Genomic DNA, 23,522 nt, shown 5'->3' with positions numbered 1-23,522 from the left:
CTCCAAGGTTATCCAAATGATGAGATAGAAAACAGTGAAAATTTCCAAATAACATGACAACTCTTAAAGGAAGAACTGACAGTCCTTCTGCCTTATGTCCTTATGCTTTTTTCATGGAATCTATCAATGTCTTTAATGTTTTATGCATGTTTTCCTGTATTTCTTCTCTGGACATGATTATGCAGTGTGATATGCAGAGCATTACTCTTAAAGCCTGCTTTCTATTGTCTTGAAAATTTGAACTCTTTCTTAATTATGGTCACATCTCAGCATATGGTTGGTCCCAGCTCACATTTATCAGTGAGAGTAAAATTGATAAACAAGAAAGTCTACTATCTATATGTCTTCATCAGAACATATTTTTTAAAGCAAAATTAAATATTTTAATGAATGTTTGTGTGCTTAACTTAATGAATGAAGGTAAATTATCTATTTCCTTTTTTAATCCTTTCCTTCTACCTTAGAATCAATATTCAGTATTGGTTCCCAGGCTAGGCAATGGGGGTTTATGTCACTTGCTCAGAGTCACATAGCTAGGAAATATCCAAGGCCAGATTTGGAACCCAGGAACTCCCATCACCAGGTCTGGCTCTCAGTCTTGTGAGCCAACTAAACTACTCCACAAATTATCTGTCTCTTAAATATCCCCCCAAAAAAGTTTCCTTTTTGGTTCCTTAAATCTTGAGGCAAAGAAGAAATCATTGAAAACTACAATGGCTACTGAATTGGTCTAAAATTTAATATTGAAAGAATTATTTACATAATATTTTTAGCCTATTTAAACATTAGTATTCACATTCACAAATTCATGAAAAGAGAGGCAGAAAAGAATATATAAAACATTAAAGACATTTATATGTCAAGTTCAAATAGAAACTCATCAAATTGGTTGAGGCTGTGTATCACATCAGTTGAAAGGGGTTAATGTTATGATTTGATGATCCTTTCTCTACCCCTAGTTGGTGGATTCAAACAGGGAGAGCTGGAGCCACCAAATATGTGTTGGTTGGTTGACTAGTATGTAGAAATTATGAAGACAAATTATTGGCCAAATATAGATAACATCTTAACAATTCAGGTTGGCCCCAAATGGAAGAGGCTGCCTCCTGAGGCATTATCTTCCTTATATTTAGAAGGATTAAAGTATGATCTAGATCAATGGTTCTCAACCTCTCAATTTGTAGCAATGAGAATACATAATGCATATCAGGCATTTACATTCCAAATCATAACTGTAGCAAAATTACAGTTTTGAAGTAGCCACCAAAATAATTTTTTGGTTTGGGGTCACTAAGGAACATAAGGAACTGTATTGTGGGGTCAAGGCATTAGAAAGGTGGAGAACCACTGATCTAGATAAACATTTCATGGAGAAGCTGGAGAGGTAAGAGTTGGACTAGGTGATCTCTAAATCCATCCAAATCCAAGATTCTATGATTCCATAGCCAGTGGTGTAAAAATATTGTTTGGATTCTCTTCACTTTTAAAAAGCATAATTTGGGGCCTAAAAATCAAAACATCTTTTTTTTTAAACCCTTACCTTCCATCTTAGAATTAATACTATATATTGGTTCCAAGGTGGAAGAGTGGTAAAGGCTAGGCAGTGGGGGTTAAGTGACTTGCCCAGGGTCACACAGCTGGGAAGTATCTGAGGCCAAATTTGAACCTAGGACCTCCTGTCTCTAGGCTTGGCTCTCAATCCACCAAGCTACCCAGCTGCCCCCATCTTTTTTTCTTGATGCATCTAAAGGTTTGGTTTCTTTAAAGTTAATGTGTATTGATTTTTTCAGTCCAACTAGCAGATGCAACATTATCATCATCATCATCATCATCATCATCATCATCATCATCTTGTTATTCTTCTCCTCCTCATTTCACTTCTCCTCCTTTTTATTCTCCTTCTTCTTCTCCTTCTCCTCCCCAATATACTGTTTCTCTATTGTCACTTCATATGCTGATTTTTTTCCCCAGTGACAAATAATTCTAAGAAATGGCAGAGATGGAGTGGATACTTAAGTATTCACAAAAATCATGTGATATCAAAACTAAGAGGGGTGTTAGGCATTAACTAGTATGTATAATCCTTCTATTTATAGATGAGGAAATTGAAGGTCTAAGAGATATGAATGAATTAAAATCACAAAACTAGTCAATTGTTGGAACCAGAACTTGATCCCAGATCTTCTCAATGCTAGCTTGGTGCTCCTTTCATTTTCTTAAATTTACATTTTTATTTTTAACCCTTACTTTCTTGCTTAGTAACAACTCGAAGATAGAAGGGCAAGGGCCAGGCAAATGGAGTTAAGTGGCTAAAACAGGGTCACTCAAGTAGGAAATGGCAGAGGTCAGATTTGAAAGTAGGTCCATCCAATTCCTGGCTAGGCATACTAATCTACTGAGCCACTTAACTAAATCTTAACTCTTGTGAGTTTTAAAATTAATAACCAATAACTATTATATTTAGTAAAGTTTTATTATGTATAAATGGAGATTTTGAACCGTTGACTTCATTCCCCAGAAGTTCCTTAGTATTTCCCAAAATTCCCTATAATCTCTCCTGTGTCTCCACATTGGCAAGATTACATTATTGGTATTTAAATGGATGTATGGTCCTCCCATGCTCTTTGTTTTGACCTGCAACCGGGCTGAATTCAGGCAGTTCTTTGCTTTAGTTACTATGAATAAAACTTTATAAAATATAATATTTAGTTATTGTATATTAACTGTAATCTTTACAATTAATAATAACTAAAGTAAAAGAACTACCTGAACTCATCCTGGTCTTGAGTGAAAGAGCACATGGGAGAAGTTATAGCCACTTAAATACAATCACAAAATCACGCAAATGTGGAGGCACAGGAAAGATTAAAGGGAATCTTGAGAAATACTAAGGGACTTCTGGGGGATGGAGACCAAAGATTCTAATTAATACACTTTTGGTTCTAACAAGTTTAAAACTGGGAATTAGAGATCTACTTATAGTATTGCCAGGGTGATTTATATGATCATAAATTGATTTTTTAAATTTTTAATAAGATAAGCACATTTGACTTGACAGAGCAGAGACTGCTGAACTTGGAAACAGGAAAACTGGTCTCAAAATTTACCTCTTTGGTAGCCACCAACTGCATGCCTTTGGGAAAGTCAAGACAGATCTCTGACCCCCATGCCTAGTTTCACCTATAAAATTAAAAAGAAGGGTGATAGCACGTGGAACAGGGGATTGTGAACAATGGACCCACCACCACCAGGTCAATGAATACATAATCTCAGAACCAGAAGCTGAAATATAAGATGGACTTTTTTGGTACCTTCGTAAAGGAAACATCTCTGACTTTGGATGTGTAGAGAATGCCCCAGATCAGGAGTCCCCAAACTCCAGCCCCAAAGGCCACGTGTGTCCCCCCAAGGCCATTTATCCAGGCCCCCACTGCACTTCCAGAAGGGGCACCTCTTTCATTGGTGGTCAGTGAGAGGAGCACTGTGTGTGGTGGCACCACAGAGTGTGGCATCTCTTGCATACAGTACTACTTCCGGTGACATAATCCTTTAAGTGGCACCTTGTTTTGAGAGTAACTGAATGAGAACGAGGCACCACGCAAAGGATTATGTGGCTGCACAATGGAAGACATCAGTGTGGTGAGCGGAGATCTGGGGAAGGGGATCCTACACTGTGTATACTGCTGCCCAGTTAGGGTTAGGGTTAGGGTTAGGGTAAGGGTTTTATAGTCCAGCCCTCCAGTGGTCTGAGGGACAGTGAACTGGCCCCCCCATGTAAAAAGTTTGGGGTCCTCTGCCCTAGATAGATAGCAAATGCTTGGCAGATACTCTAATAGCAAAACACAAATGTCTATGTGTAAAGCAGACCTTCCTCAGGATTCCTGGCATGCAATTTCCCCCTGTGATGTTACAGTTTTTGAGTGCATGATAATTACAAACCCCAACAAGAGGTTCATTCTGTCTAGATTTCTCTTCCTCCCCTCCTGCCTAGGATTCCCATTATGATTGGACCCCAGACGAAGTTTAGGACAGTGCAATAAGTTCACGGAAATATATTTGCAAGGGAACATCCTTTTGACATAATCAGGAGCCTCTCTGTTCCTTGTTATCACTCACTGCTTCCTGACTTCTCCGGGACTGTCCCTAGACTTGTTACTGGACAGAATCCTTAGATAAACTAGCTCCACATTCCCCCTTCCAGTCTGAATAAAAAAACTATGTTTAAAACTGTGTTTCATCAGAAGAAAAACAACTGCTTGATCACATGGGTCTGGTTGGTGGTGGGATATGGAAATAGGTCTTGATCAATGACACATGTAAAACCCAGTAAAATTGTGCATCGGCTTGGGGGGGAGCAGGGGAAGGGGATGAAAAGAACATGAATCATATAACCCTGGGAAAATATTCTAAATTAATTAATTAAATAAAATTTTTCCATAAAAAAAAACTGTTTCTTTATCACCCCAAGCCCCCAGAGAATTATTGGGATTACAAGCCAACCCCTAAGAATCACACACAATTCCACCTCACACAATATGATACCTATGCTACAGGGTTGCTGTGTATAGCAAATTCTTTGTAAATCTTAAAGCAGTAGATAAAGGTAAGGATTATTTTGTCCTTTTAAAGGAAGTAATTGTGGATTTGAACCAGGTGACTTGGGTCTAAGCTCCTGCTATGATATTTACTAGTTGGGTGACTGTGGACAAGTTTACTTGTCTGTAAAATTGAGAAATAATACTTAAACTACATACCTTGATGGTATTGCTATGAAGAAAGTACATTGTATACTTTAAAAGGCTATGTAACTATAAATTATTATAATAATTAGCTATCATTTTTAAAAGGTCAAACACTTGCAAAAATGATACTGATAGTATCATTATTGTTTCTATATTCCTTAAAATTTTAATTCATTAATTTGTTTGTCACATTAAAATATACTCTATACTGAGGAAGGCATGATGGCATCATTTAAAAAAAAGATATATGCATATATAAAACTATTACTTATTTTTATTTATCAGTTTTTTCTCTGGTGGTAGATATACATTGTTCTTCAAATTTCTATATATTCTTGGTTCTCTTGGTTCTGCCCATTTTAACCCTTTACAATTTCATATGTCTTTCCACTTTTAAAAAATCAGTCTGCTTGTCATTTCTTATGGCATCAATAATATTCCATAATAAACATATGCCACAACAATTTATGGGCAAATTTTTTTCCAGAGAAATTTCTTTGATTTGTTTTTAAAATATTGTGGGGTTTTTTTCAGGGTTCATTGTTTGGGCTTCTGATTGGATTCGTGATTTCAGCTTGGATGGGAGTGGGAAATTACTGGTATCCTGTACCTCCTGAAAAAGTAGAAACCTTAGCACCTGTTTCAATTGAAAACTGTTCCAGAATCAATAGCATATATACAGAGTCAATGAGGGTTCCAGAAAAACTAGACTTAATATCATGGAAAGCATCTGCAATTCCAAGGTATTTTTAAAATGTCAATACAAATAACATTAAATATTTTCATATATTTTAATAGTGTACTAGTTTACATGTAATTGGTAAAATAAAATATCTTTTAAAAAATGAGATGGGGTGGTGTGTGCTATAGGTCTCCACAAGAAATGTACTAGGTAAAAAAGAAATAAATGCTTTTGTTTCTTGATAAATAAAATGACTTAAGCAATATTATTTTCCCCAAAAGTACATTTCTCTACCTCTAGGACCATTGGTATATATGTGCTCTGCAATGGAAAATATATAATCCTTGTTCAGTTTTATAATAGTTGTGATTGTTCTTAACCTATTTTTCTTATCTGTCATTAGAATCAGAATTCTAAATGGCAAGCCAAACAGTAGATGTTTTATCCTTGGGAAATCCTAATGGTGTGTTGATTGGACATTTCAAGTTAAAAGCCACTACATTTCACCAAATAATCTGGGGATTCTTTAGCTAAAGTCAATTTTGTGTGCAGAATTAAAACTGCTTGTCATATGTAAATGATCAAATTAAATACATTGTATTGGTTAAACACATCTATTGATTGGTTTATGAGTGGTAGTTTGCTCCTCTTTGGCATTGATAAAAAAAAAGTGCTTCCCAATAGAATCCTTAAATATATTTTATCACCTTAATTCCTTAGCTATCTGGATGATCTTTAATTTCTATTCCAAATTGAGGTCTTTTCTAGGCTGCATATTCATTTGGATTGATGTCAGATTGGGTTATAATATACATAAATTTAAAACTACACCAGATAATTTGAGGTTAGTCAGAAATTTCCTAGGGCATACATGGGTATAGCCTCTATGTTCTGCCTTTTGGCAGAAAAAGAATAGCCACTTTCTTCAGGGAACTTCAATATATTGATTTGGAATCATGGGCATTTACTTCATCTAATTTATGAAAAATTACTGATTGATAAATTATAATGCAGTTTTATTGACATCATTTACTTATTGGCCAGAAGATAAAGCAAAAATGTTTTAAAAATAAATAATCAGTGGAATTGTATCAGAAATGTTAGATTTTTAGATTTGTTAGCTATTGGAAATATTTAATTGTTCATAATTACACTGTGCTGGTCTCATAGCCATTCATTTATTACCACTTTTAACTCTAAATAGAGATTCAGTGAAATTATTTAATTAGCATTTTTATGTAAGCCTGTATTCTATGTCTCTTTTCCAGCCCTGAGGTACCAAGCATTTTCTGGATTTCTTATCTGTACATAGGCCCTATAGGGACATTTGTAACCCTAATTGTGGGATCACTTGTCAGCTTTCTAACAGGTACCTATTTCTTGAATATTATCTTAAAATAATATTTACATAATAGCATTTAGAAATACTTGCAAAAATTATTGACTAATGCTTGAATCCATGATCCACTAAATTTTCCTATTAAGGGCAAGACTTTTTTTTTTGGTTTATTTTCTGTGGGGTCAAATGAAGGCTAATCTTTTGTCTGACATATGAGAATCCTACTCATAGGAACTGTACCTTGTTCTACATATCAGTGGAAACTTAGAAGTGAATTGTACAGGGAATAGTTATTTAAGGTATTAAAGCTCAAATTTTTACTATGATTTTTTGGGAAAACAAACTACTTTTTTAGAAGCCCTAATATTGAATCTTGTCTTAATGGATGGAGCCCTCAGTCTGGTTTCAAGAAGACATGAATTCAAATCCAGAATTGGACACTTAATAGCTATATGGCCCTAGGCAAGTCCTATACCTTCTGTTTACCTCAGTTTTCTTATCTGTAAAATGGAGATAATAATTGCACTCACCTAATAGGACTATTGTGACCATCAAATTATTTAATATTTATAATGAGCTTAGCAGAATGCCTATTATATGATAGGTCCTAGATAAATGTTTTTTTACCTTTGCTTCCTACCTCAGCTTCCTCCTCAGCACTAATCTCTAGATTAGTGCTCTCTTTTGGATTACAACTACACATTTCTTAGATTTCTAAAAATGTTCATATGTTTTATAGGTGGAAAATACCAGGAAGTTAATGAAGAATGCTTATTAAGGAGAGATGACACGATATTTGGTTCATGGTGTAAAAGTATGTATATTTCCTTTCTTCATATGTTTATCATATTGACCTATGCTCTTGTATAATGGTCCCTAAAAATAAAGTATTTTATGTTTTGCATTAAAAATGAAAAATTAATGAAATATCAAATTAACAGAAAACACTACAGTTGCCTTAAAGTTAGTGGACAAATTTATAGTTGAAATTATCTTGCAGTTATAATTTCTGTTAAGAAAAATTCATGACTGTCTATCAGGAAATATGGTGGACATAGACAAGAATGGGAAGCATTCTGTGTTATTAGGGGAAGTAGCCACATTGAGGAGAAGGCAGAGCTGCTGCAGTGTCAAAGTACCTTCTTTGCCCATTTGATTGTGGTGTGATAGGAACCAAGTGAGTCAAGAGTTTTGATTTCAATTTATTATTATTGATGCTTATGGGCATTTTTTCATTATATTGATTGAGAGTGACAACAGATCTAGTAATTGATAGAAAATGGAGCTCAGAGAAAAGTGACTAGGGTCACCTTCTGTTCTTGGACCCTGGACATGTCCCTTAGGGGCTTGGGTATCTGTACAATACTAGAAGTTATAGAGCAAGCTGTGTGTGTCTGTGTCTGTGGTATGGAGAATTTTTATTGGAGATATTTGAGGTAAATATCTTTTCCTCAATTCTTTTTTCTAATTACTGATTTTTCTCATGCCAAATACCTTCTAATCTTATGTAACTGAAATCATCTTTTATCATTTAAAGACATTTCTATTTCTCATTTGTATCTAAGAATTTAGACCTATCTGTAGTTATTACCTTTTGTTCTCCTGGTCTGATTTGTTTGTATTGGGTGGGGGAATTTATTTTTTAATTAAATTTAAAATTTCCCCCAATTATTTGTAAAATAATTTCCAACATTTTAAAAAGAATTTTGAGTTTCAAATTCTCTTCCTTCCCCTAACCTTCCAAGATGGTAAACAGTCTCATGTGGATTTTACATGTGCAATCATGTAAATATTTTTTCCATGTTAATCTTTTTCTGGAAGGAAATGAACAAAAACAAATTAGGAAAGAAACTTTTAAAAAGTTTATTTTGGTCTGAATTCATACTCCATCAGCTCCTTTTCTGGAAACAGATGACATTTTTAATCATGAATCCTTTCAGATTGTTTTAGATCTTTGTATTACTGAGAATAGCTAAGTCATTCACAGTTCTTCATATTCCTGTCCCCATGTATAATGTTCTCCTGGTTCTGCCCGTTTCACTCTGCTTCGGTTCCTGTAAGTATTTCCAGGTTTTTCTGAGATCCTCCTGCTTCATCATTTCTTATAGAACAGTATTATTTCATTACATTCATATATAATAACTTACTCTGACATTCACCAGTTTGGGGGTATCCCCTCCCTTTCTTCTTGCTCTCTTTTTAGTCTTTACATATACAAGGGGTAAAGGCTTTATTATGTGCTATGATATGAAGTTGGGTGTTACAATACAAGGTTAATAGCTGTTCTCCATACAATTTGGGTTAGAAAACAAGGTCAACAGCTCAGAATGTATGTTGTACCTAATTTTCAGAAACAAACTAAATTTGCAAAACAGATGAGTTAGGTAATGATTTTTATGTTATGAAATTGCTTTTCTTTTTTTTTTCTAAAGGTTTCATTGCAGAATTGAGCGAAAATCTACATACAGTTCCCATGCAGTGTTTCTTTTCTTTACATCTTTGACTAACTGGTAGAAAGGCAGTACAATTTTAAAATAATTTCTTCAGTACTGCTGCCAGTAAAGGATATATCAAGATATATATGATCTTTGTAATTGACAGTAATATAAAAGAATTGGGGAAATAAGATGTTTTTTAAATTTGGAAAAATTTTATTTAATTAATTTAGGAATATTTTTACATGGTTCAAAGATTCATGTTCTTTCTCTCATCTCCCCCCAACTCCCTCCCATAGCCAATGAGCAATTCCACTTGGTTTTACATGTGTTATTGATCAAGACCTGTTTCCATATTATTGATATTTGCACCAGGATGATCACTTAGAGTAGACATCCCCAATCATATCCCCATCAAACCATGTGATCAAGCACTTGTTTTCCTTCTGTGTTTCTACTCCCACAGTTATTTACCGGATGTGGAGAGCATCTTTCTCATAAGTCCCTCCAAATTGTTTTGGATCATTGCATTGCTGCAAGTAGAGAAGTCCACTACATTAGATTGTGTGCCACAGTGTATCAGTCTCTGTGTATAATGTTCTCCTGGTTCTGCTCCTTTTGTTCTGTATCAATACCTGGAGGTCTTTCCAATTAACATGGAATTCCTCCAGTGCATTATTCCTTTTACCACAATAGTATTCCATCACCAATGTATACCACAATTTGTTCAGTCATTCCCCAACCAAAGGGTAACCCCTCATTTTCCAATTTTTTGCCACCACAAAGAGTAGCTATAAAAATTTTTGTACAAGTCATTTTCCTTATGATCTCTTTGAGATATGAACTTAACAGTGGTATGACTGGATCAAAGGTCAGTCAGTCTTTTAGTGCCCTTTGGGCATAGTTCTAAATTGCCCTCCAGAATGGTTGGATCAATTCACAACTTCACCAGCAATGCCTTAATGTCCTAATATTGCCACATCCCCTTCAGCATTCATGACTTTCCCTTGCTTTCATGTTAGCCAATCTGTTAGGTGTGAGGTGGTACCTCAGAGTTGTTTTGATTTGCATTTATCTAATTATAAGAGATTTAGAACATTTTTTTCATGTGCTTATTAATAGTTTTGATTTCTTTATCTAAAAATTGCCTATTCATTTCCCTTGCCCATTTATCAGTTGGGGAATATTTTGATTTTTTTGAACAATAGATTTAACTCCTTATATATTTGAGTAATTAGACCTTTGTCAGTTTTTTGTTGTAAAGATTTTTTCCAAATTTGTTGTTTCCCTTCTAATTTTGGTTGCATTGGTTTTGTTCGTACAAAAACCTTTTTAATTTAATGTAATCAAAATAGTTTATTTAAATTTTGTAATTTTTTCTAACTCTTGCTTGGTCTTAAATAAAGTCTTTCCTTTTCTATAGATCTGACAGGTATACTATTCTATGTTCACCTAATTTACTTAGAGTTTCCTTCTTTATATTCAAGTCATTCACCCATATTGAATTTATCTCTGTGTAGGGTGTGAGATGTTGATCTAAACCTAATCTCTCCCTTAGTTTTTTTCCAATTTTTCCAGCAGTTTTTGTCAAATAGTGGATTTTTGTCCCAAAAGCTGAGCTCTTTGGGTTTACCATAGACTGTCTTGCTGAGGTCACTTATCTCAAGTCTATTCCATTGATCCTCCCTTATGTCTCTTAGCCAGTACCAAATTGTTTTGATGACCACTGCTTTAGTACAGTTTAAGATCTGGTACTGCTAGGCTCCCATCCTTCACTTTTTTTTTTCATTATTTCCCTGGATATTCTTGATCTCTTGTTCTTCCAGATGAACTTTGTTATATTTTTTTCTAATTTTATAAAAAAAGTTTTAGGCAGTTTGATAGCTATGTCACTGAATAAGTCAATTAATTTGGGTAGAATGTCATTTTTATTATGTTAGCTCATCCTACCTATGAGCAATTGTTTATTCCAGTTATTAGTCCTAGTTTTAATTGTGTGAAAAGTGTTTTGTATTTGTGTTCATATAATTCCCGAGTTTGTCTTGGCAGATAGATTACTAAATATTTTATATTGTCTATAGTGATTTAAAAAAAATTTATTTAATTGATTAAGAAAATTTTCCCATGGTTACATGATTCATGTTCTTTCTCTCCCCTCCTCCCAGGCCCCTCCTATAGCCAACAAGCAGTTCCACTGCATTTTAGATGTCATTGATCAAGTCCTATTTCCACATTATTGATGTAAATATCAGGGTGATTGTTTAGAGTCTACATCCCCAATCATATCCCCATCAACCAATGTGATCAAACAGTTGTTTTTCTTCTATTTTTCTACTCCCATAGTTCTTTCTCTGAATATGAATAGTGTTCTTTCTCATTAGTACCTCAGAAATATCTTGGATCATTGCATTGCTGCTAGTCGAGAAGTCCATTATATTTAATTGTGCCACAGTGTATCTGTTCTGTGTATGAGGTGTTTAGAGTGATTTTAAATGGAGTTTCTCTTTCTAACTCTTGTGGCTGAATTTTGTTGGAAATATGTAAAAATGCTGATGATTTATGTAGGTTTATCTTGTACCCTGCAACTTTGCTAAACTTGTTAATTATTTCCACTAGTCTTTTAGTTGATTTTCTAGGATTCTTTAAGTAGACCATCATATCATCTGCAAAGACCTACTTTGAACCCTTTGATTTCTTTTTCTTCTCTAATTGCTACTGCTAGCATTTCTAGTACAATATTAAATAATGTGATAATAGGCATTCTTGCCTCACTGCTGATCTTATTGGGGAGGCTTCTAACTTGTTCCTGATGATACTTGCTAATGGTTTTTAAAATATACTGTTCATTATTTTGAGGAAGGGTCCTTCTATTCCCTATACTTTGTAATGTTTTCAATAGGAATGGATGATGTATTTTGTCAAAAGCTTTTTCTGTATCTATTGATATAATCATGCGACCTCTGTTGGTTTGATTATGGCTTTGGTCAGTTATGTGGATGGTTTTCCTAATATTAAACCATCCTTGCATGCCTGGTATAAATCCCACATGATCATAGTGAATAATCCTCCTGATAACATGCTCTAGAGTCTTTTCTCTAATATTTTATTTGAGATTTTTGCATCTATGTTCATTAAGGAATTGGTCTGTATTATTCTTTCTCTGTTTTTGGACTTGCCTGGCTTTCAAATCAATACCATATTTGTGTCATTAAAAATTAGTAAGACTCCTTTTCTTATTTTGTCAAGTAATTTGTATGATATTGGGATTAGTTGTTCTTTAAATGTTTGATAGAATTCACTTGTGAATCCAACTGGTCCTGGGAAATTTTTCTTAGGAAGTTCCTCAATGGCTTCTTTCATTTCTTTTTCTGAGATGGGATTATTAAGTATTGTCTTTCCCCTTTTGTTTATCTAGGCAATTTATATTTTCATAATCACCCATTATACATAGTTTGTCATATATACTGCCATGTAATTGGGCAAAATTTTTCTTATTAATTACCTTAATTCCTCTTCATTAGAAGTACCCTTTTCATCTCTGTTACTGTTAATTTGATTCTCATCTTTCTTCTTTTTATTTTTGATTTGATTAAGCATTACTTTATTTTATTTGTTTTTTTTTCTAAGTTACCAGCTCCTTAGTCTTATTTTTTTTAAACCCTTACCTTCCATCTTGGAGTCAATACTGTTTATTGGCTCCAAGGCAGAAGAGTGATAAGGGCTAGGCAATGGGGGTTAAGTGACTTGCCCAAGGTCACACAAATGGGAAGTGTCTGAGGTCAGATTTGAACCTAGGACCTCCCATCTCTAGGCCTGGCTCTCAATCCACTGAGCTACCCAGCTGCCCCCTACATAGTCTTATTTATTAGTTCAATAAGTCTATTAGTTTCAATTTGATTAATTTCTAGGGTTTCCAATTTAGTTTTTATCTGGGGATTTTTAATTTTTCTTTTTCTAATTTTTTAAGTTGCCAGCCCAATTCAATGATCTCTCTTCCCTCTTGGTTTTGTTTCTATAGGCACTCAGAGATATAAATTCTTTCCTCAGTTTTGCCTTGGCTATATCCCATAAGTTTTGGCATAATGTCTCCCCATTGTCATCCTCTTTAATGAAATCCTAAATTGTTTCTATGATTTCTTTTTTAACCCACAAATTTTGAAGAATTCAATTATCTAGTTTCCAATTAATTTTAAATTTGCCTTTCCTTGGACCCTTGTTAAGTATAATTTTCATCACATTATAATCTAAGAAAGTTGTATTTATTATTTCTACTTTTCTGCATTTATTTGCAATATTTCTATGCCCTAGTAAATGGTTGACCTTTGTATATGTACCATGTGCTGATGAGAAGGAGGTATATTCCTTTTTATTCCTATTCAGTTTTCTCCAGATATCTACTAATTCTAATTTTTCGAGCATTTTATTCATTTCCCTTACATCTTTCTTAAAAAAATTTTAGCTCGATTTATCTAGTTCTGAAAGGGGAAGGTTGAGATCCCCCATTAATATGGTCTTACTATCTATTTTATCCTTGAGCTTCTTTCCTTTGCTTTAGAAATCTAGATGCCATGCCATTTGGTACATAAATGTTTGGTAATGATATTACTTCATTGTTTAAAGTACCCTTTAACTGAATGTAATTTTCTTCCTTATCTCTTTTAATCATATCAGTTTCTACTTTAACTTTGTCTGGTATCATGATTGCTACTCCTGCTTTTCTTAATTTAGATGGCGCATAATAAATTCTGCTCCAGCCTTTTACCTTGAATCTGTGTGTGTGTGTGTCAGCCTGCCTCAAATGTGTTTCTTGTAAACAACATATAGTAGTATTCTGGTTTTTAATCCACTCTGCTATCTGCTTCCATTTATGGGTGAGTTCATCCCGTTCACATTCAGTGTTATGATTAGTAACTATGTATTGCCCTCAATCATATTATCCCTTTTAAATCCTGCTCTATTCCCTTTCTCTCTGTTCTTCTTCACCAGTGTTTTGCCTTTTATCACCCCCTTTCTCCTCCCTCAAATTACCTCCCTCTTCCCTCGTCTTATTCCCCTTCTACTTCTCTGTGAGGTTAGATAGAATTCTATTCCCCACTGAGTAGGATAAGATAGAATTCTATACCCCAATGAGTATACTTGTTTTACCCTCTCTGAGCCAGTTAAGATAACAATAAAGTTTAAGCATTGGCCATCACCACCCTTATCCTCTCCTGTCTATAATGATTTTTTAAGTCTCTTTATATGTTTTATGATTTATCCCCATGCTATCTCTCCCTTTCTTTTGCTCTCAGTGCAACCCTCTCAGCTGTTGATTGGTTTTTAAAATATATCATTCATATGCATACATATCATATCATATATATTGTTCCATATCATCACATTTATATATACATCATATATTATCATATACTTCATTTCATCATAATCAGCTTACTTGTTCCCCCCTCTTCATGAGTAAATTCCTTCTATCTTCTCTACTACTAAGATTAATTTTTGAGAATTACAGAATTTCTCTTTTCATGTAGACATATAAACATTTTGACCTTAATAAGTCCCTTAAATTTTCTCTTTCTTATTTACTTTTTGGGGCTTCTCTTGCATCTCCTTTGGACTGTAAATTTTTTTTGTTTAGGTCTGACTTATTCCTTGGGAATGCTTAGAAATCTTATATCTTATCAAATTTCCATTTTTCTCCCTGAAAGTATATACTCAGTTTTGCTGGATAGATGACTCTGGGTTGTAAACCCAAATCTTTTGCTTTTATGACTATCACATACCATGCCTTTCAATCCTTTAATGTAGAAGCTGCTAGGTCCTATGTGATTCTGATTGTATCTCCCTGATATTTGAATGGTTTCTTTCTGACTATTTGAAGAATTATTTTCCTTGGCTTGAGAGTCTCTTGAATTTAGCTATTATATTTCTGGAAGTTGTCATTTGAGGATTTCTTTCTAGAGGTAATATGTGAATTCTTTCAATTTCAATTTTATTTTCTTGTTTGAGGATTTCTCATAATATGACATCAAACATTTTTTCTTGATCATGACTTTCAAGGTAGTCCAATAATTCTCAAATTGTCTCTCCTAGCTCTATTTTCTAGGTCAGTTATTTTTCAATAAGAGCTTCATGTTTTTCTCCATTTTTTCATTATTTTGATTCTGCTTTATTGTTTCTTGATTTCTCATCAAAAACATTAGTTTCTATATGCTCAATTCTGATTTTTATGGCCTGATTTTCCTGCCTACTTTTGGTTCTCCTTTTCCAATTGGCCCATTTCTTCTCCCATCACTTTCCTTTCTCCTTGAATCACTTTCATTTCTTCTTGCATCACTTTGATTTCTCTTTCCCACTTTCCCTCTGTCTCTCTTAATTGGTTTTTGTAGTCTTTTTTGAGTTCTTCCAGAATCTGTGTCCAAACCATATTTTTCTTTTGGTCTTTGGGTGTGCTTTCTTTAAGCCTACTATTGTCTTCTGTGTCTGTTCCTTGCCTCTGTCTCCATAAAAAATCCTTTAAAGGTAAGTGCTTTATTTTGTTTGCTCATTTTTCTTTCACATCTAATTATAGGTAGTCTAGTCTTGGGAGTATGATGTTGAGAGCTCTGAGAGCCCCCTCACCCTGATGATTCAATTAACCCTTCTCATGCTGATAGCTTAAAGACTTGCCTCACACTTAGGTGTAAGCTTTTGATCTCACTATGATCTTGATCTGGTCAGGGTCGAGTTTTTGGTCTCACTGTGTACTTGATCCAATCAGGCACACCCTTGATTGTCCTGTTTTGGAGCTCCACTCTGAGCTTTAGACAAAAAAAATAAGTACTTAGTACTATTATCCACCACAAAGTGTGAATTAAGTCCTTGTCCCAAACGCAGTCTACAATACCCTGGGCTGAGGCTCCAGACTTCTACACAGGTCTGAAATTAAATTTCAAGAGGTGTGAGTTGGTGTACCTCTATTTGTTCAGGCAGGGTTTCAGGGTCTGGATTTGTCTTGGGTATAGTTTCCCAAACCTTGGGCAGCAGATGTGGGGTGTGGTAGTGTAGCTTGCTCTTAGCTTGCTCTTCCCTCCTTGCTACAACTTCTTATTGGATTTGCTCTCCTCTCACCTCAGTGTTCCAACTGTTCATTGCCTAACTTTGGGGGTTTTCTTTTCTTGAAAATTGTTTCACTCTGCCTCCTTGTTGGTTCTTTCACTCTTGTATTAATTTTATGATAATATTTTAATCATTGATTGGAGCAGATTCTCATGGTGGCTCAAAGCTGTTGAGGATTACTCCACCATCTTAGCTTCACCCCCAGAAGTCTAGTTCCATAAATTTTAGAATACTTTCATTGATATATTTTCCAGCTCAAAAATTTTATATATTTTTCTCCTTTTTTTTTTGGACTTTTGTTGTATTATTGACTCTCACTGTTTTGGTTTGTCACATTCCTATTTCCAGGCCATTTAGTTCTTTAATGAGGTTTTCAACCATTTGCTCTAAGGCATCAATTTCCTTTGCCATTCTTTATTTCTTAGATTTTCATCTTGTTATTCTTCTCATTCTAATATTTTATTCATTAGAATCCAGTCAGAAATTTTTATGCTTAATATCATTGGGACAACTCAAGTAGCAGATATAGGTTTGATATACATTTCATCTTGTTTCAATATTCCTTTGATTTCTTTAATGTCTGTATTTGAGAGCTTCAAAATTTGAAGGTTATTTATATTCATTATAGTGAGACTTATCAAAATGTTGAACTTGAGTTTTTAAGGAAGATAGTTTTATCTATGAGATGATCTTGTTTCATGAGACTTTACTCTTTCAGTTCTCAAAGATATTGCCTATTAGTGTGTGAAAGAGAGTGAACTTCCAATTTATGATTCCAGTCATTAGATCGTATATTGCTAGGTCTTTGTTTTTGTTTCAATACATCTTTTTAATGATTTCTTGCTGTTTTTACCATTTATTTGTACAATATACATTGATTTATACAAATTACCCAACTCTTTACTGTCATACACTCCACATTTTTAAGAATTAAATATTTTAATTAACAATATTTAATTTTCCCTTTTTCTCTTCTATTATCTCCATAAAAAAGAAAAACTAAACCCTTGTAACAAATGCCTAGTTAAACAAAACAATTTTTTATGTTGACTATATTGAAAAATGTCTGTTTGCACCTAGAGCCCATCATTTATGACAGGAGGTGGTTTTCATGCTATATCCTCAGTTCTTTAGAATCATATCAGTTATTTTATTGATTAGAATTCTTGTCTTTAAAATTTATCTCTATAATGTGGTTATTACTGGTTTTATTGGTCCCTGATTCTACACTCTTTCCTCTGCATCATTTCATATTAGCTTTCCCAGGTGTCTCTGAAACCATCCCTTTAGTTCTCTACATTTTTTTACTACTCAATAATACTTTTTTCCATTCATATACCACACTTTGTTCAGCTATTACTCAATTGTTGGGTACCCCATGGGTTTCTAGTTCTTAGCCCCTATGAAACAAAGTGTGCTATAAAGTAACCACTTAATAAAATTTGATGACTTTTTCTCGATTTTTATTCTTCTTTCTGTTGCATTACAGTTTTGATTACTCTCACCTCCTGAATATTCGTTCCTCTCCAAGTCTTTGTGATGTGACTTTTCCCTGATTAACATTCTGTTTTGTTCCTCTTCTGAAGCATTTCTTCCAAATTCAATATTTCTTTGCTTCTAGATCATTCCCTTGTACACACTGGCCAACTTCCAGCCTCCTCTACTGGTTCATCATCTGCACCATACCATATTACTCTTAAGTGTTCTCCAAGCTCTTGTGCTAGATACTCTTCTCTTCTGCTTAATATATAGTTATCATTTGATTAACAGCAAGTCAGTTTTTGTTGGTTCATTAATAAAGTCATTTGTGCAGATTGAGTTCATCTTTTTGCCATGTCATCTTTATATGTAGATAATAAACCTGAATTTCAGAAATACTTAGGATTTCATTTTCTTTTATAGGCTTACCTTCTACATAAATAAAAGTAATAATCATAAAAATACACATAAAATTTTAATAATTTGGTTTTTTCCAAATTTACTGATATAAATGGAACACTCTAGGTATCACATCATATGTTCATCTTTTATTATATATTGATATGTATTTTTTACCTATTAATTTGTACTAACTCTACCAGTAGAGTATACCTCTTTGATGGAAGAGACTGTTTCTATTTCATTTATCTCCAGAACTGCCCAATGCAAGGAAATATTATCTGCCTTTTGACTCATTTGCTATTTGGTACTGATAAAAGAGATAAAGAAATATTCTTGAGTGCTCTGTTTATTTTTATTCTATTCTGTGTAAAGAAAATAATTATCTTTAGGCAGTGTTCCTCTAGATGAAAGAATTGGACAGAATCAAGGAAATTTTGATGCTATTAAGATGTCTTGATTCAGCAATTTAGAGTTGTGTATATTATGTATCCTTTCTGAAACTCAGGGGATTTTTTTCTATAAAATGGAATCATTGTATCTATTCTACAGAATTTTTGTATGCAAGACCCTTTGCAAACTTTTAAAGCTCTTTAAAAACGTTAAATTGGCCTGCATGTTCCTTAATCTGGGCCACATAGTTTAGATGATTAAAATATGACACTAATAAGACCTAATTCATTATTTCTATTTATTTTGATTGAATATTTACAGTGAGCTAGGAATTGTATTAGCAGGGGTAAAATAATTCTGTGTAAATAAATATAGCTTAAACTTTAAGAATATTACAATCTAATGGTGATGAGAATAAAATAATTGATACAAATAGGTATAGTTTAAGGCTATTGAGATTATAATCAAGGTGAATACAGAGGTCATTTTAGAGAGATCTAAGTGATATAATAGAGATGTATTAAACACCTGTGTATATTGGGAGGTGGATGTCAAGGAGATATTGAGAAAGTCAAAGAAAGTTTCATGGATGAAGTGATATTAGGTCCTGAAGAATAGATGGGATTTTTGACAGGTTGAAATGTCTTATTAGAATAGTTTTAGAAGGGGCAGAGCCAAGATGGCAGTGTAGTAGCAGGAAAAGCTTGGAGCTGCTCTGAATTTCCTTCCAAACCAATCATTCCAAAGTCTTCCATTAGCCAACAAGCCCCTTGTGGATAGGAGACTCTTCTAATTGAAGAGTGAGCTCCAAAACAATTCAAAGGAGTGTGTTTAGGGCTTTCTGCATAACACTGCCTCCCCAGCCCACCCCTAAATATTCTTGAGGGGCAGAGGAAGAGTTAAGTCTAAGGCAAAAATCCTCTGACATTCCAAGTAGATGGAAGGGAAACCAGGAATTTTACAGATGAATGACTATCATATAAGAAACATATTCAACATGTTTCTAAGTCTACAGACAACCAAAGGCCATATGAATGAAGAAACCAAAGGGGGATTTAGTTCCTTTTAATCACTGATCCTAGGAGCATCATGCCATTCTATCAAGTCTTGCAGTTGTTTTTAAATTATGTTTTACTGAACATTAAATTTTTGCAAATGTGAAGTCCAAAGGCTAAGTGAACTGTGCAAGTAAAAAATATTGTTCCTTAATGAAAATGAAGGAGGTGACTGTTACTACTGGAATGGGTGACCCTAAACATTTTCTAACCTCCTCTGAAGATTTCAGATTTTGCAAACAAGTCTCCAAGCTTTATTTTTCTAAATTACTCCTAGAATTTGTTTGCCTTTCACAATTTAAAATCCATGTGTCTCCCATTTCAGGATGTATTTACATTGGGATTTCTTTGGGGTAGGAGAAGAAAAATCTGATTCATCATTATTCAAAACAGTAAAAGTCTGACATAAAATTGTCTTAAGGGGATGTAAAAGGCAAGGCAGGGAATAAGGCTTTATCAGGAGCTTATTCAGTGTCTATCACAGCACTGAGAGCTTTTATACAAATACTATCTCACATGATCCTCACAAAAACCTACTATTCCCCATTTAGAAAATGAGGAAACAGACAATCAGAGGTTAAGTGACTTGCCCAGGATCACTCAGTTACTCAGCGTCTGACAATAGGATTTGAACTCAGGTTGCCCTGACTCCAAGCTACTTCAATGACTTTGGCTCTGAGACTGCCTGAGGCTGTGTCTCTGAATTTTAAAAATATATTCTTAAGACATTCACATGTCATAGAGATGGTCCTTGGATTCACCACACACACACACACACACACACAAAGCCAGATGATACCACAGTGGAGTTGGTTAGAGGGGCTAATACTCTAAAACTTCATTATTGTTGGCTTTTTGGAGAGAACGGAAAATTTTTCCACCATCTTGAAAAATCAGTGTTCATTTTTAATGCCTCTGGGGAGAGAGGGCTTAGTTCTCAGAAGAGTTTATAAATATTGCCTCAATCCCTTAAAAGACATCAGGAACATTAAAAAAGGGGGAGGGGGAGCCATTCCCCTAGCCATCCATTAATTACTGACACCTAGGGGCAGGCCCAAAGGCTAATAGCAAACTTACTATCTAGCCCCCAAGAGAGGGGCTGGCTCAGAGCCCCTCTTCTGCTTCTGCGTTCTATGACAGAATGAACCACAGCTACCTAAAGGCTAGGCTTCCTTTACATATTACTTGAAATAGGGCTCTGCTCTGGAGAAGAGCAGCTACAAACAGCATCAATTATATATATTTTTAATTCCATTTTATTTTTACTCCAGGAACAAATTCTTTCCCTCTCCTATCCGATGAGAAGGCAAGAGAGACAAACATTATGAATGTGAGTAGACATGAAAAACATTTCCTGCATTAGCCATGTTAGGAATTTTCTTCTAAGTAATATAGGAGTCAGATAAATCACAAATGGCAGCTTGTGAAACTGGTGCCTATGGGGTAATAATGCTGGCTAAGAAAAAAGACCAAGCAAGAGATAGAGGACATTATAAAATGTAAAATGAATCATTTTGATTATATTAAATTAAAAAGTGTTTGTACAAACTAAATGAATGCAACCAAAATTAGAAGGGAAGCATCATATTGGTAGGAAAAATTATAACAAAACCTCAGACAAAGGTCTAATTTCTTAAATTTATAAGAAACTAAATCAATTGTACAAGAAATCAAGCCATTCTACAATCGACAAATGTTTGAGGGACATGAATAGACTGTTTTCAGATGAAGAAATCAATACTATTAATAATCACATAAAAAAGTGTTCTAAATCCCTCCTAATTAGAAAAATGCAAATCAGAACAACTCTGAGGTGTCACCTCACACCTAACAGATTAGCTAATATGACAGCAAAGGAAAATAATGAATATTGTAAGGGATGGGACAAAATTGGAATGCATAACTAGTAGAGCTGTGAATTAATACAACTATTATGGAAGACAGTTTGGAATTATGCCCAAAGGGCTTTAAAAAATTGCTTACTTTTGTATCCAGCAATACCACTGCTGGGTTTGTACCCCAAAGAATTAATAATAAAAAATACTTGTACAAAAATATTCATAGTTGCATTTTTGTGGTGGCAAAAAATTGGAAAATGAGGGGTCCCTTGATTGGGGAATGGCTGAACAAATTGTGGTATAAGATGGTGATGGAATCCACTTGTGCTCAAAGGAATAATAAAGTGGAGGAATTCCATGTGAACTGGAAGAACCTCAATGAACTGATGTAGAGCGAAATGAGCAGAAACAGAACATGGCACACAGAAAGTGAAACATTGTGGAACTATCCAAAGTAATGGACTTTACTTCTAGTAGCAATGTAATCATTTAGGACACTCCTGAAAGACTTATGAGAAAGAACGCTATCCACATTGAGAGAAAGAACTATGGCAGTAGAAATGCAAAAGCAAAACATATATGACTTATCACTTGTATATATGGGTATGTGATTTGGGGTTTTCACTTGAAAAGATCACTCTATAAAAAAATGAATAATATGGAAAATAGGTATTAAATTATAACATTTGTACAACCCAGTGGAATTGCTTATTGGCTCAGGGGGGAGGGAGGGAAGAGGGGGGAGGGAGAGAAAATGAATCATGTAAACATGGAAAAATATTTTTAAAACAAATAAACCAAAACATTGGAAATAAAAAGAATAGTTTTACTATGGTTAGTGAGAGACATACATTTTAATATCATTCATTGATATTCAGTACAGTGACCCCTTAGGAGCTATTTGAGGAAGCCTCCAATGTCAAATGATCCCCAAATTGTATGGATTTATAATTCCTTGTACTCCTTTCTTATAGACTCTTATTACTGTTTTCTGTATACTTGTTTCTTACCAGCCTACTCCTCCTTTAACATACTATGGTTTAATCAATCGGATAGTCAAACTTTTTAGAATGGAGGGTAAAATAAGGTTACTTTAGTGTATGGACTTTATGACAACTCTTACTAACATCCAAAGGCCTAATTCTTGGTTTTTTCAGGTCTTTAAGAATTGAATGTTGCTAGAATCCTGACCCCTCCTTTAGTGAGATTTGCTATTAGTTAACCATGTGATCATATACCTTTTAATTACTATGTTGATTCTTTTCTTTTAGGCAAATGAAAAAGAAGTTCCTGAAACATTCAATTAGCATGAAAATATTGGAAGAAGCTGACAAACCACCTTAAGAAACTTAAATGTTAAAGGCATCCCTTTCAAACCATAACACAATAAAAATAACATTCAACAAAGGAATACAGAATAAACCAAAAATTTGGAAGCCAAGTATTCTTAACTTAAAGAATAGGTGGGTTGAAGAACAAATTAGAGGGGAAATAATCAATTTCCTTAAAGAGAATGACATTGAGGAAACACCATGCCAAAAAACTTTTGCAACATAGCGAAAGCAAAATTTAGGGGAAATTTTATAACTCTAAATACTTAACATCAATAAAATAGAGAAGGAGCAAATCAGTAAATTGGGGTCAATTAAAAAAAACAAGAAAAAGAATAAATAAAAAATTCCCAATTAAACACCAAATTGGAAATCCTAAAAAGCAAATGAGAAAATAATAGATTAAAAGTAAGAAAAACATTGAATAAGAAAATGGATCTCGTCTAATGAGAAAAAAAATAATAAAACAGATATACCATTGGTTAATTTGATTAAAAGAGAAAGAAAACCAAATTAGCAATACCAAAAATAAAAAAAAGGTAAAATCACAACCATTGAAGAAGAAATTAAAGCAATTAATGGGAATTATTTTGACCAACTTTATGCCAAAAAATCCGATGTTCTAAGTGAAGTAATTGGAGAGCTACAGAAACAGAAATTGCCTAGATTAAAAGAAAAGGAAATATAATTCTTAACCCCTTCTCAGAAATCTTGGCCTACATAGTCAATAATAGATT

At 34.1% G+C, this 23,522-nt stretch overlaps 1 protein-coding gene across 3 annotated transcripts in view; it reads left to right on the top strand.

Moving 5' to 3' along the window:
- The window catches only part of LOC100019694 (sodium-coupled monocarboxylate transporter 1-like), a 135,196-nt gene extending 112,306 nt beyond the window's left edge, over positions 1-22,890 (top strand). For all 3 annotated transcript variants that reach the window (XM_056798697.1, XM_016425740.2, XM_007503281.3), the window contains 5 exons: positions 5,277-5,485; positions 6,693-6,793; positions 7,503-7,577; positions 20,888-20,946; positions 22,726-22,890. In XM_056798697.1, the coding sequence (XP_056654675.1) occupies positions 5,277-5,485; positions 6,693-6,793; positions 7,503-7,577; positions 20,888-20,946; positions 22,726-22,761 (480 nt within the window). In that variant the 3' untranslated portion in view covers positions 22,762-22,890. The remainder of the gene's footprint in view (positions 1-5,276; positions 5,486-6,692; positions 6,794-7,502; positions 7,578-20,887; positions 20,947-22,725) is intronic.
- Positions 22,891-23,522: the final 632 nt, after the last annotated feature.

Source organism: Monodelphis domestica, chromosome 5 (genome assembly GCF_027887165.1).
Source record: "Monodelphis domestica isolate mMonDom1 chromosome 5, mMonDom1.pri, whole genome shotgun sequence".
Classification (NCBI taxonomy): domain Eukaryota; kingdom Metazoa; phylum Chordata; class Mammalia; order Didelphimorphia; family Didelphidae; genus Monodelphis; species Monodelphis domestica.
This window is presented reverse-complemented; position numbering and strand designations above follow the sequence as displayed.